Source organism: Danio rerio, chromosome 20 (genome assembly GCF_049306965.1).
Source record: "Danio rerio strain Tuebingen ecotype United States chromosome 20, GRCz12tu, whole genome shotgun sequence".
Lineage (NCBI taxonomy): Eukaryota > Metazoa > Chordata > Actinopteri > Cypriniformes > Danionidae > Danio > Danio rerio.
This window is the reverse complement of record NC_133195.1, coordinates 3,115,001-3,132,273: the sequence shown is the minus strand read 5'-3', so window position 1 is coordinate 3,132,273 and position 17,273 is coordinate 3,115,001. Positions and strand designations below refer to the sequence as shown.

Here is a 17,273-nt window from a genome sequence, read left to right as displayed (position 1 = left end):
CAAATCAATTCAGTGTATACAGAATAAATTAAATACATACATGATATATATATATATATATATATATATATATATATATATATATATATATATATATATATATATATATATATATATGTATTATACTCTCAGTCAAATCAAGATAAAACTCACAGAAACCTATTATAAGCAAGTTTCAGATAGTCGCGTGGCAGATAAAAGTAAATGATAAATACAGGAGTGATTATTATTATTTTCATCAAAATCTGTCCATCTGCTTCAAAATGAGTCCTTCTCTCATGCTATCAGTGACGGAGTGGGCAAACAATGATTAGCCACGCCCCTCTACCATTAGTTTGCTGCAAGTAAAAGATGAGAGGAGGAGCACAAAAATAAAGCTCCACCCCCTACTTAACATTCTGATTCATTTGGAAATACATCATCTGATTGAAATAAATTCAATCGGTTCATGCAGACTTTATTGACGTTGTGCAAACCCACTTAAAGGCGTTCACTGTCTCCTGTGCACATCACTGGTGTGACAGCTGACATAAAATAAGATAAAAGGCAGCTTCCGATTAGCTACAAAACCATCAGCATCATTGAAAATCCTAGAGATCAATCTATATTTTAATAACAAACACATCTCTTTCTGTAGATTTGCAGAACATAATGTTACATCATTTGTTATCAGGCAGATGTTGCACCCTACTAGGATGCTGTAAAAGTGAATCAGATTAATCTTTGATTATTCACAGAATGTGCATTATCATTTAAATAATCTGATTGCTTGTATTTATGTTCTCTCCTTTAAGTTCAGCTTATGTCACTGTGTGTGTTTCCTTCCTGCTGATGGTGGTTTTTGGTGTTTGTAGGTTCTGTGATCTGGTGAACACTGTCACTGAGGAGGCCTGGAAAGGCTCGGATGAGAACGAGTGTGAATCTGAGGCTTTAGAGGTAAAATTATCAAAAGTGAACTGAGTTGGGAATATGAGTTATTATTATGTAATATCTTGCATGTGAGTGCTTAACCAGGAAAATCTCTTAACATTTATGGGGGATTCTAGAATTTCTGCTATACTTTGCATTTCCACAATCAACCTTCTATCATTTGTCTAAAACAAAACTTGAATAAAACATTCATTCATTCATTTTCTTGTCGGCTTAGTCCCTTTATTAACCCGGGGTCGCCACAGTGGAATGAACCGCCAACTTATCCAGCAAATTTTTACACAGCGGATGCCCTTCCAGCTGCAACCCATCTCTGGGAAATTGAAGGAAACAGTTGAATAAAAACACAAATTATTTCATGTTATCTCTAAAAATAATGTTTGTATTCAGAGACATTTTATTTTGAAAATAATAACAAGCATATAAGACTCCCGATATGCACGCGTTTGCCTGTCTTCGCCTCCTGAATCAAGCATTCAGCTTCAATTATGATTAATAAGTTACGTCTTATAAAATAATAAATCGGGCCTCACGGTGGCGCAGTGGGTAGCACAATCACCTCACAGCAAGAAGGTTGCTGGTTCGATGCTTGGCTGGGTCAGTCAGCATTTCTGCGTGGAGTTTGCATGTTCTCCCTGTGTTGGCGTGGGTTTCTTCTGGGTGCTCTGGTTTCCCTCACAAGCCCAGGGGACCTCTAAATAATCAAGCGACTAATGCCGAGTTCAGACTGCATGATTTTGAAAGTAGTCGTGTCACAGATGTTTTCACACTGCATGACTATCTGGGCTAGCGTTTCGTCGCTGCTTTGTTTACACTGCAAGATGGATCGGCGACAGGGACATTCACACTGCATGACTTTACTATAGGAAGAATCGCCGACAACTTCGTCCAAACTACGTCTCACAGCCAAAAACACGTCGTATATCTTTTGTTATTAACTACATAATGAGAAAGAAGCCTTTAATGGGGTGGAAAATGTACATATTTGCTCACCTGGGTTTAAAGGGAATTAGCCATTTCTCCTCAACGTTGATAATAAACTAATTTCTTTCTGTATGAAATGTCAAACAGACACGGTTGCTCCTGAGTCCTGTCAAACCTCCACTAGTTTTTCCTCCATTTCGTGGGTCCAAATAAACCGAAAATGAGCGCTTTAACTTCTCCCCCAGCCTCCCGCTGGCCTGCAGCAGGTATACACACACACACAAGTGAATGCTGCTCTCTCATTGGCTGTAGGCGATCGCTGATGTTATTTTCAGTCAAAACTCAATTCACACAGCATGATCTGAATCGCCGACAGCTCCAGATATTCAGCACGCCAAATATCTCGCAGGCATCGGCGACTCATCGGCGATTCTCTCAGATGGCGTCTTTGATAGTTCATACTGTGTGATTGTCACTCACGTACACGAGCACCGATTTGCCTGTGATTTCAAGCATTTGTCGGCGATTTTTCAAAACCTGTTGGCGAGCTAAAATCACACAGTCTGAACTAGGCATAAGCTGAAAAGAAAATGAATGAATGATGCTAATTGAAAAAACACCCATAAGTGTGGATTAAAAAGGCTGCTGCTGTCCTTTTTGACGCCCCATTTTAATCAGCAAATAATATAAAAATATTGTTCAGACTTTATTTTGATGGTGATTTAAGTTACATTGCAACTGCATGCCAACTATCTCTCATTAGATAATAAGTAGACTGTTAGGTTGGGTTAGGGGTTACACCCCATTCACACAGCGTCAACGCTTCCCATTCTCTTTGAATGGGCGACGACAATTGCTGAACTGCATTGTGGATCTGTCGGCGCCGCTTCAGTGGCATTGCTCACTGCAGAAGTTGGGAAATTGTCAACTTTTTAAGTGCCAATGAAAGCGTCAGCCAATCAGATCACTTTATGCAAATACCGCAGCTAAGACAGTAGCTGATTGTGGACTAATTTCATTGGCTGACGCTGCTATGATGATCAGATCACAGCCTTAAATTCAGACACGCCCTCGGTCAAGCGTTGACACTGAGGCCCCATGTGAATGCACAGTTAGGGTTAATGTAAGTTGAAATGTAACTGCAAAGCTTCTTATAGTCAGTTACATGTCTGTTGAAGGAGCAGCATCAGCAGATATTAAGCAGACAGTCTACTAATACTCGAATGGACCATCAAAATAAAGTCTTAACAAAATTTTTAACTATTCGTTTGCTAGTTGTTTTAATTTCTAGATTTGAGGTAATCTTTCTGCTGCTGCTTTTCAGTACCTGAGGTGATCATTGCCATCGTAGTTTATGCTGTTGTTCACCTGCGATGTCACAGAAGAAGAAACCGTTTCTAAAATAGTAGTTTCAGGTGTTGATGTTGCTGAGAAAAAACTCCTTTTAACAATAGCTGTGTCCCAAATTGCATACTTATACACAATTCTACGCCATTTTTTAGGTTAAAAGTGTGTAAGTAGTGTGTTCACACTGAAAACTCTAAAAATAATGAGTGCACTTTAATTACCCGGATGATGCACTCATTCTGCCGCTAAAACGAGGTGTGTAATGATGGACATGTAGCGGAAGGGGCGGAGCTATCGGGCGCACATGTTGTATAACTTTATTTATTTTGGATGGTGAAAGCAAAACTCTCCTACAAGAGTGATTATAGCGCCTCCCGATGGTGAACGCGGTTATACTCTGGCAGGTATTATTTGATAATTCGGTCGTTTATTTCACCGATTTGGCGACCGACAAACATGATTAGGGAAACGGTTTAAATTTCCGCTTAGTAAAAAAACATTAGTGCTCCATTTGGGACGACACTACATACATGTACTATGCTGTTGAGTGTGTAAGTACATAAGTACATAGTGCATGAGTGCATAGTGTGCCATTTGGGACGCAGCTAATGAAAATATTTGATTGATCATGTATTGTTGCGTGTAGTTAGGACATGGCTTAAGCTCGGTAGTCAGGCACGTTTGCTTCTGTTAGTGTCATCAATCTGGATTTTAGTCATCGTATGAGGAGTGACCGGTGGAAAAAAAACTCTCTAGTGTTTTGATTTTGTGTTGCAATAAACACTGCAAACCATCCTAAATACTGCACCTTAATAATGCACTCAGTTTACTGTAAATCAGACTGTCTACAGTACACTAAACATATAAGTATATTTGTTGTAAATCTTTCCAGTTCAAGGAATGTTTATGGAAAATGCCTGAAATGTGTATTGTTGTGTATATTTATGTACAATGTTGAGCGACAGAGAGGATGACGTGTTTGTGTGTGTGTGCAGTATGATTATGAGTACGATGAGCATGGAGAGAAGGTGGTTCTGGGTAAGGGCACCTTTGGAGTTGTCTACGCTGGCCGTGACCTCAGTAACCAGGTGCGCTTAGCCATCAAAGAGATACCTGAACGGGACAGCAGGTGAGCAATTACACCTTTTAAGGTTTGTCTGATGAGATCCACTTTGAAATCCCTCTCGAAAGCAATATGCTTCCTTGCAATTTATTATTATTATAATTCAGTGTTTCCTCTAGAATTTTGTGGCGGCAGGTCTTTTACACAAATCTACCAACTATGGCGTTATTTCAGTGTGGTAAGCGCAGTATTACACGTCGGGATCGCATTTATTTCATGTAAATACGAGCATGCCAATCTCTGCTTGCGCGCCGATTTTCTCTGCTCGTGCACAAAACTTCTTGCACATCCTCAAACACGCTGCTCAAGCTCAGATCTTCTTGTGCGCTCTCAAATAAGCACTGCTGAAGTGCGATTTAGTGCGATTATGTAGTGACTATGTCTCCAACATTAATTAGATTTGCTAGGAATATTTATGAATGTCTCTAATAGACCTACAAATCGGTATTAATGCGTCCTGGAGTAAAGTGAAACATTAGTAAACTCCAGCAAGATAATGTTAAAATCTTTGTTTGCAGAATCACAGACCTTTATCTATAACTAAAGTATAATTCTGGAAACTGTGTTCATCTTAACTGAAAGCTACATCGTGTTTGCTGGCCTCACGCATCACACACCTGTCAGTATGTCAGTCAGTCTGTCAGCACATCACCTTAACGTGTTAAACAAATAGCGCACAGCCCTACGGTAACAGAAAAGTTAGCGCTGTTATAATTCACTTACCTTTTAATGCGTTTTGGTGCGATTATAACCCGCTATTAAAAACAACAACAACAATGAATGAATGTTTTGAATTAATAAGAAGCTGTTATGTAGCCGTGGTGGGATGAATTTTGGTGTGGCGCCCCGCCATGGAAGAGTGTATGTAGCAAAAACCATGTAATTATTTGTATTGTTTGTGTTGACATGGACATTAAGTGTAGAAATAGAGTTAAAATTATTTTATCAGACATATAAACTTGCATATAGGTATTATACTGAGTTCAGATGCATGATTTGCTGTGTGTGAAATATATCTTGACTTGACTTTGATTTAAAGTCATAGGGCCCTATCATACACCCGACGCAATGTGGTTTGGTAATTGTTTGGTAATTTCAGCTTGGCGCAAGAGTCGTTTTGAGGCGTTGCGCTACGCTGTTTAAATAGCAAATGCATTTGCGCTCATATGTGCGTGCATAGGCGTTCTGCTCTAAAAAGGAAGGCGTTCTGAGGCGGACTGCTGGTGCGTTGCTAGTTTGAGAAACTAAAATTGATTTTTCATTAGACCAAAACAAACCCGGTCTAAACTCCAGCGCAGAGTTGCGCCTCGCTTACACACTGCTTAATACACACAAGATGTAGAGCAATAGGCAAATATCTTTACATATGAAAAAATGTAAATATTAAGGATATATATAGGATATAATAAGAATAGATATAGGATATAAATATAAAGGATTAAAATATTACAAAACATATTATTTTCTAGCCTACATAAATATGAAAAACCACTGCTTTTATGTCTTCTTCATCTCGGGAGGCTTTTTCAGTTCATTCATAACAATTTGCTTTTGTATAATGTTATTATTATTAGCAGTATTATTTATTATATCCATATTTATATTTGTTTTATTTAAAACAAGCTTAGATTTGTCCACCTGCAGGTTTTAGACCATATGGGGCACAGCATGTGTTTTAGGATATAACTCAGGTTTTTGAGCACACTTCGTTATTATTGTTCATTTATTCATTTGCTGGAAATTAGAACTGAATTTAGAAATAGTTTTGAAACGAATATTTGCGCTTAACAAATTAAATTATTTATTTATAGACTAATTGATGTCTGTGTGTAAAGGTTTCCCTATCCAAGAGCGAATGTGAAAGTAGTTCCATTATCTCTCATTCTCACGCAGTAGATGCTCTGTTTAACTGTTTTCTGTTAATAAACTGTGAACTGTTTGCTTGTGAAATGCTCATTTTTTCCACTTAGACTTACTTTGCGTCCTGTAAATAGCGAATGCGCTCTTGGCGCGACGCAGCTGGCTCTTAAAGGGAATGGGAGATGAGACTCTAATTGGTTTATTCTCAAAACACACCTATAACTCATTAAGAAAATAAACTCAACCCTTTTAGACCATGCGCCTTGGTGCAAAGCGGATTTTCCCATCCGTAAATTAGCAAAAATGCGTTCTGACACGCCCTGAAAGCGTTTGCTCCCTGCGTTTTGCGCTCTGCGCATGGACAGTCAAAATAGAGCCCCTACTGTGTGAAATGAGTTCTGAGTGAAAAACACATCAGCCAATGAGAGCGCAGGAGTTACAGACCACACCCTCAGAATAAATAAGATTCACAATAACAATAAACATTTTTCTCTCTGCACAACGCACAGTCCTCATTCCCTGCCTCTCCTCAAACATTTCCTTCTTTATAATCTTCTTTTTGCCATGTCACTGTGAATCAGCGTTTAGCTCATGGACCATTTGAGAATGGTAGATTATTAATTATTCATTGCAGGGTACCGTTTCCAGTCTCGTATGTGATCTTTTGTAGTCCTGCAGTGTGCATCCTTCTGTCACAGATCCCTCATGCAGGATGAACACAGCAGTAGCTGAACGCCACCCTAGATAGTCATGCAGTGTGAAGACAACAGTGATATGACCATTATGAAAATCATGCAGTGTGAACAATATATCGATTCAGCATCGATATATCACAAAGTGTGCATCTGCAATAATCACATCTCAGAATGTTCAATGTTGAGTGGTAATTATAGCTGGTCTGAGCAGCACAGTTCAGAACACATTTATTGAGTCACTGTGGAGTTTAACCACAACAGAGTGGAAGTTTGCATGTGCTTTTAAAGGGATAGTTCACTCAAAAATAAAAATTTACTCAAAATGTTTTCACCCTTAAGTGGTTAGAAACCTTTATGAGTTTATGAACACAAATGAAGATATTTTGAAGAAAGCTGAATACATGTATCTATTGATTTCCATAATAGGAAAAACAAATACACTACCTGACTAATGTCTTGTGGGCTATCCAAGTTTTAGGAACACCAAATAATAACTTGACTTCTAGTTGATCATTTGGCATCAGAAGTGGCTTATATGAAAGGCAAAGGCCTCCAGATTACACTTATTTGACCACAATAAAACATGAAAGTCCTGCTGCAGTGGAGACAGAATGAATATTGTGTCTGACTCCATCATGAGCTTGGAGGACTGCATCCATACATCTCTGCACTGACTCACATCACTGATTAATAAAGTCATCTGGAATGGCAAAGAAAGCGTTCAGCAGGACTCCCAGAGCTCATCAAGACTCTTTGGGTTCATCTTGAACACCTCCTCCTCCATCTTATCTCAGACAAGGTCAATAATGTTCATGTCTGGTGACTGCGCTGGCCAATCCTGGAGCAGCTTGACCTTCTTTGCTTTCAGGAGCTTTGATGTGGAGGCTGAAGTATGAGAAGGAGCGCTGTCCTGCTGGAGAATTGTCCCTCTCCTGTGGTTTGTAATGCAATGGGCGGCACAAATGTCTTGATACCTCAGGCGGTTGATGTCGCCATCCACTCTGCAGATCTCCCCATACTGAATGTAACCCCAAACCGTGATTTTTCCTTCACCAAACTTGATTGATTTCGGTGAGACTCTTGGGTTCATGCGGGTTCCAGTAGGTCTTCTGCAGTATTTGTGATGATTGTGATGCAGTTCAACAGGTGATTCATCAGAAAAATCCAACGTCTGCAACTTTTCCAAATGATAGCGGTCAAGGTATTATTTGTTGCTCTTACAACTGGGATCCACCACAAGACTGTACATTAGGAGTCAATTGCTACAGGTCTCCAAAAATATTTGAAAGTCAAATATTAACAAGTAAACGGTGAATAATTGATGACAGAATTTTCATTTTTAGAGGAACTGTCCAAGCTCAAGAAATTTAACCCATTGCAGCTTTAACAAAGATTAATTGTATTTAATTATAAACAGAAAATAATACAGTGTTATTTTACACTTTATTTACTTATTTAATTTAATTTCCATAGAAAACAATTAAGAACTGTTTTTCATTTGTGTTCTTGCTCTAATGCATTGAACTATCCTTGGAATTTATTATATTTTATGCAGCTTCATAGCTTTAAGAATAACCCTGATCAATCTAAAATAATGAACTGTTTCCAAAACATCATCTGGTACAATTGTTTTCCTTTTTCAGTATATATTGCAGAAAACTAAATATTGCAATGTCAGCTTTATCGTGTAGCCCTACCTAGTATGTATATTGTTTTCAACTAGGTATGCCACAATTCTCAATAGAATATTGAACCTTTTGGTACGACATCCACGGTTCAATACTCGCCTATTGCCTAAGCATAGAATAACAAAAAAACAACAACAACACATGTGTCAAGCCATCACAACTGTACCGAGCCAAAAACCATGTTAAAAAACTGAGGTATATATTGAACCGTAGGCTAACTGCATTGTTGCATCCCTAATTTCACCATTAACCCATTAAGATTAGTTGTCAAGCTACAACTAGCACTAAAGACATAAGTTTGAAATATCGAGGAATAGAGTTAAACCGGTGTACCATAATCAGGAATGGTGGTGATGATAAGATTCAACAGAGGTTTGAGACATGACAGCACATAAAACAGCTGTTTGTTGGTAGATATTCACAGCCTCTGCATGAAGAAATCGCCCTGCATAAACACCTCAAGCACAAGAACATCGTGCAGTACCTCGGCTCCATCAGCGAGAACGGCTTCATCAAGATCTTCATGGAGCAGGTTCCTGGAGGTGAGGCAGACATAACTCATCTGTATGATTTCTAAATGTTTTTTTTATATATATGAAAGAAAAATTTGTACTTTTGTTTATCACAGGCAGCCTGTCAGCATTGCTTCGTTCAAAGTGGGGTCCTCTAAAAAACAATGAGCCCACCATTGGCTTCTACACTAAGCAGATTCTGGATGGTCTTAAATACCTGCATGACAACCAGATCGTTCACAGGGACATTAAGGTAAAATCATTTATTGTCATCCTTTACTTGCGTCAAACCTTTTAAGAGTTTCTTTCTGCTGCTGAACACAAAAGAAGATATTTTGAATAATGTTGGAAACCTGTAACTACCGATTTTCATGGTATTCGTGTTTCTTACCATTGAAGTCAATGGTCACTGATTTCCAACTTTCTTTAAAGTATCTTAATTTGTGTTTAAGAGAAGAAAAGACTCAACGGTCACTTAAGTATGAAGAGGCAGCATGCGGGCATAAATGTACTGCAATGGCATGCTCGATCTGGGGAATCGACTCGTACCCCTAGCTGCTCTACTCGTCAAGGGTGGTGAGGGCAGAAGCGCATGCAGATCTTGCAGAGAAAAGTGCGCTCCAAGACTGCATGAGCACACTATGCACTTCCAGGAAGAAAGGAACGGGAGGCTTAGAAGGTCTGGCCTTATTATCCTCCACTTAACACACATCTAGTCGGTCTGGCCGCAGAGCTGGGGGATGAACCACCTCCAGACACACGGCTGAAGCAGCCTGGTAGAGTAAGGCCATCATGTCTGCTTCTAGATCTGACGCCGCACTCACCACCCCGGAGGAAGCGAGCGGGTTAGGTTCACACACTCTTAACTGGGAAAAGCAGCTTGCTTTTTTGTTTTTACTCTCTCTGTGATGAACACTTGGAGAAACCCTTATAAGTCTCTCTCAGAAGCTTTATGAAAGGCTCTGAAAGTGAAATGAATGCCTCAGCGTGGCACGAGCGGCGTCTTTATACAACACTGATTGTAATTGACAACAGATGTGCAGGTTGACGCTGTCAACTCATTGGCATTTCATTGGCCCATTTATATACTCTTTCATATGATTGGCTTCTGATGAAGTCCCCATAGTGGAAGTTTTCCACATAGCATTGAAGTTCCCCTCCTTATGGGGGAACTTTGTTTAGAACCACTTGAAGGTGCCTAAATAGTGAGTAAATTTTCATTTTGGGTTGAACTATTAGTTTGTTCTTAAATTATTATTGTGTTATTAATTACTCCTCTTCATGTCATTCTAGAGACCCCTCTCCTAAATATATATCATTTTTCCATTAGCGTCATAAGTGCAATGCATGATGTGGAAGACATTGGAGAACAAAGTAGTTATTTATAGTTATTTTAACACAAGTTTAATTGTTTGGTGAAATGGAGAGCATCTGCTGATACTGATGACAAGCAGGGCGCATGAGCCATTTCACATGATCTACAGACTGCAATATTCTGAACCCATTTTGTGCAGATTGCTGACTGTAAGTAATCGATGCTGTCATTTCTTTCATGACCCACAGGGGGATAATGTCTTGATAAACACCTACAGTGGAGTTTTGAAAATCTCCGATTTTGGAACGTCCAAACGTCTGGCTGGAATAAACCCCTGCACTGAAACATTTACTGGTATGAAATGGATTTATGTTGCAATTTATTTTTACATATGCTTTTATGAACAGCACACTTAAACTGTTGGTATGTAGGCCTCAATGTACCTCAAGTGAAATTATAAAAATAAACTTCAAAACTGAAAGTTAGCTTCAAGAGTTTGCCAATGCAAACTTATTAAAACATTTTGCTCCATCTGGTAAATGCCTTGAAACTACTATTGTTCTGTGGTGATCTTGCCATAGGTCCATGTGTTCTGTGGCTCATCCTTATATGAACATTTCTATAGGCTAGGGCTCTATTTTAATGATCTAGGCGCAAAGTCTAAAGCAAATGGTGCAAACGCATTAAGGGTGTGTTTGAATCCACTTTTACTTTTTTAATGACAGTAAAATATGCTCTGCACCACAGCGCATGGTCTAACAGCATTGTGCTTATTCTCTTAATGAGTTCTGGGTGTGTTTTCAGCATAATGTGCATTAAACCAATCAGAGTGTTGTCTCACATTCCCCTTAAGAGTCAGTTGCATCATGTCATGGTGCATTTGCTATTTACATGGCGGACTTTGTAAGTGTAAAAACTGAACGCTTCACTTGCAAGAAAACAGTTAAACAGAGCATCTGCAGCACGATTATAAAGAACGAGCCTCCTCCAATCAGCCTCTTTACTTTCTTTTTACTCTTTACTCCTTTACTTTGGTGGAGTAAGGAAACTGGAAACTCACTCCTCTGAACACGTCCATTAGCCTACATATTTATATTAGTTTGTTAAGCACAAAGATTTGTGTCAAAACTATTTATAAATTCAGTTCTAATTTCCAGCAAACGGATAAATAAACAATACTACAAAGTGTGGTCAAAAGTTATATCTAAGCACACGTCCTGTTCTTATGCCCCATATGGTGATGCAGACGTCTCCAAAACCAAACAGGTGGACAAATCTACTCTTGTATTTATTCAAACAAATATAAATCTGCATATTATAAATAATACTGCTGATAATGATAACATACAGATGCAGATTGTCATGAATAAACTGAAAAAGCCCCCCGACATAAAGAAGCAGTGGTTTGTTTATTTATGTCGAAAACAATCATGTTTGTAACATTTTAATCCTTTAATTCTAATTCATTTGTAATGATATGTGTGTATTGCTGCACATCCTGTGTGTATTAAGCAATATGTAAGCGTTGGGACCTGCATAAGCGCATAATCAACACACCTCTAATTCAGACCGGAACACCCACAGTCCACAAAGTGGCACAAATGGATTTGCTATTAAAACAACGTGGCTCAAAACATGAAAATTAGGGTTGCGCTGGTCTGAAAATAGCAAGAAATCGGGCTAAACACATCTTGCGCCTTCTTGTGCCGAGTGTATGACAGGGCCAGGGCTTAATTTGTGCCGGAATATGCCTAATCCAGATCCGGCACCTCTGAAATCTGATCCGGCACCTCATTTTACCAATCCGCCTCCTTAACTGCCCTCCTCCCCCGTCCCCTGTTCACTTTCACTTTCTTCCGCGACTCCCCAACCCTCTTCACTTTCGTCCGTGACACACCTCCACCATCCCACGGCATCACCACCTCCACCCCCGCTCTCCACTTTCCTGCGCGACACCTCTACATCCTCGGGTAACATGCCGGATCCGTTACCTCGATCTGTTCCAGGACCTCGCAGATCACAAGTTAAGCACTGGATAGGGCTCCTGATGTTTGTAAACTAGCCTAGAGCACCATATGCTGTTCAAAAGCCTAGAAACAACACATCTATTTTATTTGTCAGCTGAATTGGTCTGTTGACTTTTGATTGCATCCTAAAGTATCGTCTTCTTCTTCCTCTTACTCGTGTTTCCCATGGTTCTTGTTTTACAGGTACATTGCAGTACATGGCCCCTGAAATCATAGATAAAGGACCCCGTGGCTACGGTAAGCCAGCAGACATCTGGTCCCTGGGTTGCACCATTATAGAAATGGCCACTGGGAAACCACCCTTCTATGAGCTGGGGGAACCTCAGGCAGCTATGTTCAAGGTCAGAAATGATCCTGTGCTGTATTTATCATCTGTGCCAATATTTGTTGCTTTAGTAGCTGTGTGCCCTGCTGAAAAATCCAGCTTAAACCAGCCTAGGCTGGTTGGCTGGTTTTAGCTGGTTGACCAGGCTGGTTTTAAAGGGGTTTTGGCCATTTCCAGGCTGGTTTCCAGCCATTTCCAGCCTGGTCTTAGCTGTTCAGGCTGGAAAATGACCAGGTAAATCCAGCTAAAACCAGCTTGACCAGCCTGGTTTAAGCTGGACATAGCTGGCTTTGGCTTGGCTCCCAGCCTGGCCAAGCTGGTCAAACTGGTTTTAGCGGGACATCTCCCAGCCTGACCAGCTAAGACCAGGCCGGAAATGGCTGGAAACCAGCCTGGAAGTGGCCAAAACCCCTCTAAAACCAGCCTGGTCGACCAGCTAAAACCAGCCAACCAGCCTAGGCTGGTTTAAGCTGTTTTTTCAGCAGGGTGTCCATCCAAATATATTAATATAGCAGCATAAAACTGAAGTATTGCATAAAACATTTTGTGAACATTAGCGAATAAAGCCCAATGAGTCAAAGAGAACAACATGCTCACTTCCTGATACACTGGAGCAGATATCAGACAGGGAAATGTAGTTTAGTGCGTTTGGAGAAGCCACTGTGGTGTTTTTCTTCTCTAATAAATAAGTTGCTTCACAGAAGATGAAGATGAAACACAATGAACGCAATGCGGAGCTTTAAGAGGTGTGAGACGCTCTTTGGGAGCGCAGACAGATGCTCAAGACAGTTCTGGAGGGACAGTTCTTTGTGAGGCATACTCAGAAATGCACAATGTTTTTCTAGAGAAACTATATTATTCATTACTATTTCATAAAGAACAACAGCATTTAAAAAAAACTTAACGATGTCTTTGCCGTAATAAATATCTCAAATCCACATTAAACAGCAAAGAAAAATGGGATCATCATCACAGGGATCATCATCACAGGGATCATCTTTATATTGATTATGTAGTAGTGCACACAGACACGATTTACAATCTATCAGGAAATCAATTAGCTTAATATTGGTATGCAGTGGTGTAGTCCTAGAAAAAAAGGTGGTGTACTATTACACCCGACACAAATTTTAAATGAAAGTAGGCAAAGAAACAACGAAAGTCAATGTTTCTTTGATTCATTGGAGATTATATATATATATATATATATATATATATATATATATATATATATATATATATATTTTTTTTTTTTTTACATCAGTTACCTGTATTAAGTTAACTCAAAAGGGCCTGTACATACATGAAAAGACGGCTTTTTAGCTTACTTTCTTACTTTTCTATTACTTTAAATTTTATAGGTTCCTTTAAACATCAATCATCCATTATTTTTATTTGTCACATTCGTGCATGCTTGTTTTAAACCAAACTATTAGGAGTCTGTCTTCTGTTGTCACTATTATATACTAATAGTTACCCCTTTAAATCACACATTGTTATGCGATTTATGAGTAGTCTTTGCCTAGTTTTTAGTGTTATATACGGTATAGTGTCGTTCACTAGCGGCACAATTAAGACAAATGTGAAATACTGTTTTACAGGGGCGATTTTAGGATTTTAATTTTAGTGTGGATCAGGATCAGATCCTTTTGGGTTAAACAAAAAAAAATGTGTCTTATAAATATTAAGTAAGAATTGTAAGAAATAGGCACATCTTCACAAATTAAGTTGTGAGTTAAAAAAAACCCCGTTTGGTATATAGTTAAAGGGGACGCAAATACATGTAAACTAGGGAATTTTAATCAGAAAAACAAGTGAGTATACTGAGGGTATACTCAATTATTGATCCTCCGAAGTGGTAATACCCAAACAGCTCATAGTAAAAAGTAAGCATACTGAGTATACGTGCGTATAGCAAGGACTACACCACTGTTGGTATGGCTTTCTGGGATGCTAACGGTTGTGTTGGTGTTATTGGTGTAGGTTGGGATGTTTAAAATCCACCCGGAGATTCCTGACTCCATGTCGTCTGAAGCCAAAGCCTTTATCCTGCGCTGCTTTGAGCCTGATCCAGACAGCCGAGCCACGGCCAACGATCTGCTCACCCATGAGTTCCTCACCGTCACATCCCGCAAAAAACGATCCAAGACCAGCAGTTTCACAGGTGCGCTTTGTGTTAAAGTTCCCATGAAATTCAAATAAAGTTTTTTAGATGTTATTAGCAGGGCTTGACGTTAGCTTTTTTAACCACCAGCCACTGTGGCTAGTAGTTTTCCAACATTACTAGCCCTCGCCATTTTCACTAGCCACAATTTTATTGTTGAGAAAATATCTTACATGCATTAAATTGACTTTGTCACGCTAAAATTACTCGATTTAGATGTTGTGTTATGTCCACATGTGTCCTCATTCATTTCACTTTTTGTGTGTTGTAAATCAGCTTATTCTATGAGCATGAGCAAATGGGCTGTGGTTTCAATGCGTTGCATAGCAATTAGTTTTGTTTCACACGACTTTTCAGGGCTCAACATTCATTCATTCATTTATTTTCTTTTCGTCTTAGTCCCTTTATTAATCTGGGGTCGTCACAGCGGAATGAACCGCCAACTTATCCAGCACGTTTTTACGCAGCGAATGCCCTTCCAGCCACAACCATTCACACTCATTTACACACATGCACTACGTACAATTTAGCTTATCCAATTCACCTGTACCGCATGTCTTTGAACTCACAGCAGGAAGGTCACTGGTTCGAGCCTCGGCTGGGTCAGTTAGCATTTTTGTGTGGAGTTTGCATGTTCTCCCTGTGTTCACGTGGGTTTCCTCCGGGTGCTCCGGTTTCCCCAACAGTCCAAAGACATGCGGTACAGGTGAACTGAATAAGCAAAATTGTCCGTAGTGTATGTGTGTGAATGTGTGTGGATGTTTCCCAGTGATGGGTTGCAGCTGGAAGGGCATCCACTGCGTAAAACATATGCTGTATAAGTTGGTGGTTCATTCCGCTGTGGCGACCCCAGATTATTAAGGGACTAAGCTGAAAAGAAAATGAATGAATTATACAGTGTAATACACTTTACTATAGTATAGTTCAGAAACACAGTAGTATATACTATAAATTCCTGTAGTATTTCTTTATGTAAGAACTAGCCAGGCCAGAAAAAGTGACTACTAAGTTCATCAGCCTTTCTTTTTCTCAGATCTGTTGCTCATTTGATTGATTGTAGTGTATTTATTTGGTGCTTGACTTTTACCTGTGAATTTGTAACTCTTGATTAACGTTTATTGTTGAATTCAAGTCGAGGCGGGCTTTGCAATTGCTTTCACGCATAACGAAATCCTCACAAATCAAGTAAATATTTGACCTCCTAAGGTGGACAGATCATTTTGGGTGTAGCACTTAACTTTCATGTCTTTTTCATGCTCAGTCTGTATTTAGTATGCTTATTATGCGGAGTGGAGGCTGAATTTAAATGTGACCTGAGAATCACCTTTCTCTCTGAAATGACTGAATTACTTCCTCTCTTCTTTTTTCCACAGCTCTTACACCAGGGTCCGGTGAGTCTTTGGCATTTTAAGTTCTCAGTTTCTGTTGATTGAATTATAAGTATCATCATATCCTCTGCCTTTTATTTTTATCTATGATTATTCATTTTGCACTTGTTTTCGAGGTTTAGTCAGCTTGCGAAATGATGAAACTTTCAATACAGAAAATCTTTATTAAAATACAGAACATATGTATTTATTTATTCTATTAAAATTACATGTTGTGTGTTTTATGCTTCTGTCAGTCCACAATGATCTGAAGCCATGTTCAAAAAACATCTTAAGGTTAAAATAATGGAGCATTTCAAAATTAACTATTTTCTTATTTTTCATATTTAATTAAATAATAATAACCTTTATTTAACCAGGTAAGTCAATTGAGAACCAGTTCTCATTTACAATGACAACCTGGTCAAGAGGCAACATGAAAAGCAGATGCAGTACAAAGCAGTGGGGACACAATACAATAACCATTTCACAAATGCAGATAATAACATATAAAACCAACAAAAAAACTAAAAACAAGCACAGTGATCTCGAACTACTGACTGAATTGAATTTTTAAAAGATGATAGCGGAATAAAAGTGCTGAGCTTTAAGGTCTGCTGCAGATGATTCCAAGCATCAGCAGCAGAAAACTGAAAAGAGTAGCGACCAAATGAAGTACGAACTTTGGGAATGCAAATTACTAGAGCGCAGATTTCGACATGTTTCCTGAATGTTAAGAAGTGACTGTAAATATAGTGGAGTTTTTCTAATAAGAGTTTTATAAATGAACAGAAACCAATGAATTTGTCGACGTGATTAAAGAGAATGCCAATTCAGTGAAAAATACAGTTGACAGTAGAGGTCTGCATTCCCGCGGGCACCGCAGGACCCGACCAGATTTCTACGGCGCGGGTGTAAATTTCCGAATAAATCACGGGAGCGGTCGGTAACGGGTTTAATTTGGGACGGGAGCGGGCTGTCTAGCAATATCGCTCC

The 17,273-nt window shown here is 39.2% G+C and overlaps 1 protein-coding gene across 2 annotated transcripts in view; it reads left to right on the top strand.

Annotated features, from left to right (window-relative positions):
* Window positions 1-17,273, top strand: part of map3k5 (mitogen-activated protein kinase kinase kinase 5) — an 81,574-nt gene that overhangs the window by 48,242 nt on the left and 16,059 nt on the right. For both annotated transcript variants that reach the window (XM_021468422.2, NM_001161750.1), the window contains 8 exons: window positions 855-936; window positions 4,197-4,330; window positions 8,982-9,109; window positions 9,196-9,332; window positions 10,643-10,748; window positions 12,605-12,762; window positions 14,730-14,910; window positions 16,284-16,301. In XM_021468422.2, the coding sequence (XP_021324097.1) occupies window positions 855-936; window positions 4,197-4,330; window positions 8,982-9,109; window positions 9,196-9,332; window positions 10,643-10,748; window positions 12,605-12,762; window positions 14,730-14,910; window positions 16,284-16,301 (944 nt within the window). The remainder of the gene's footprint in view (window positions 1-854; window positions 937-4,196; window positions 4,331-8,981; window positions 9,110-9,195; window positions 9,333-10,642; window positions 10,749-12,604; window positions 12,763-14,729; window positions 14,911-16,283; window positions 16,302-17,273) is intronic.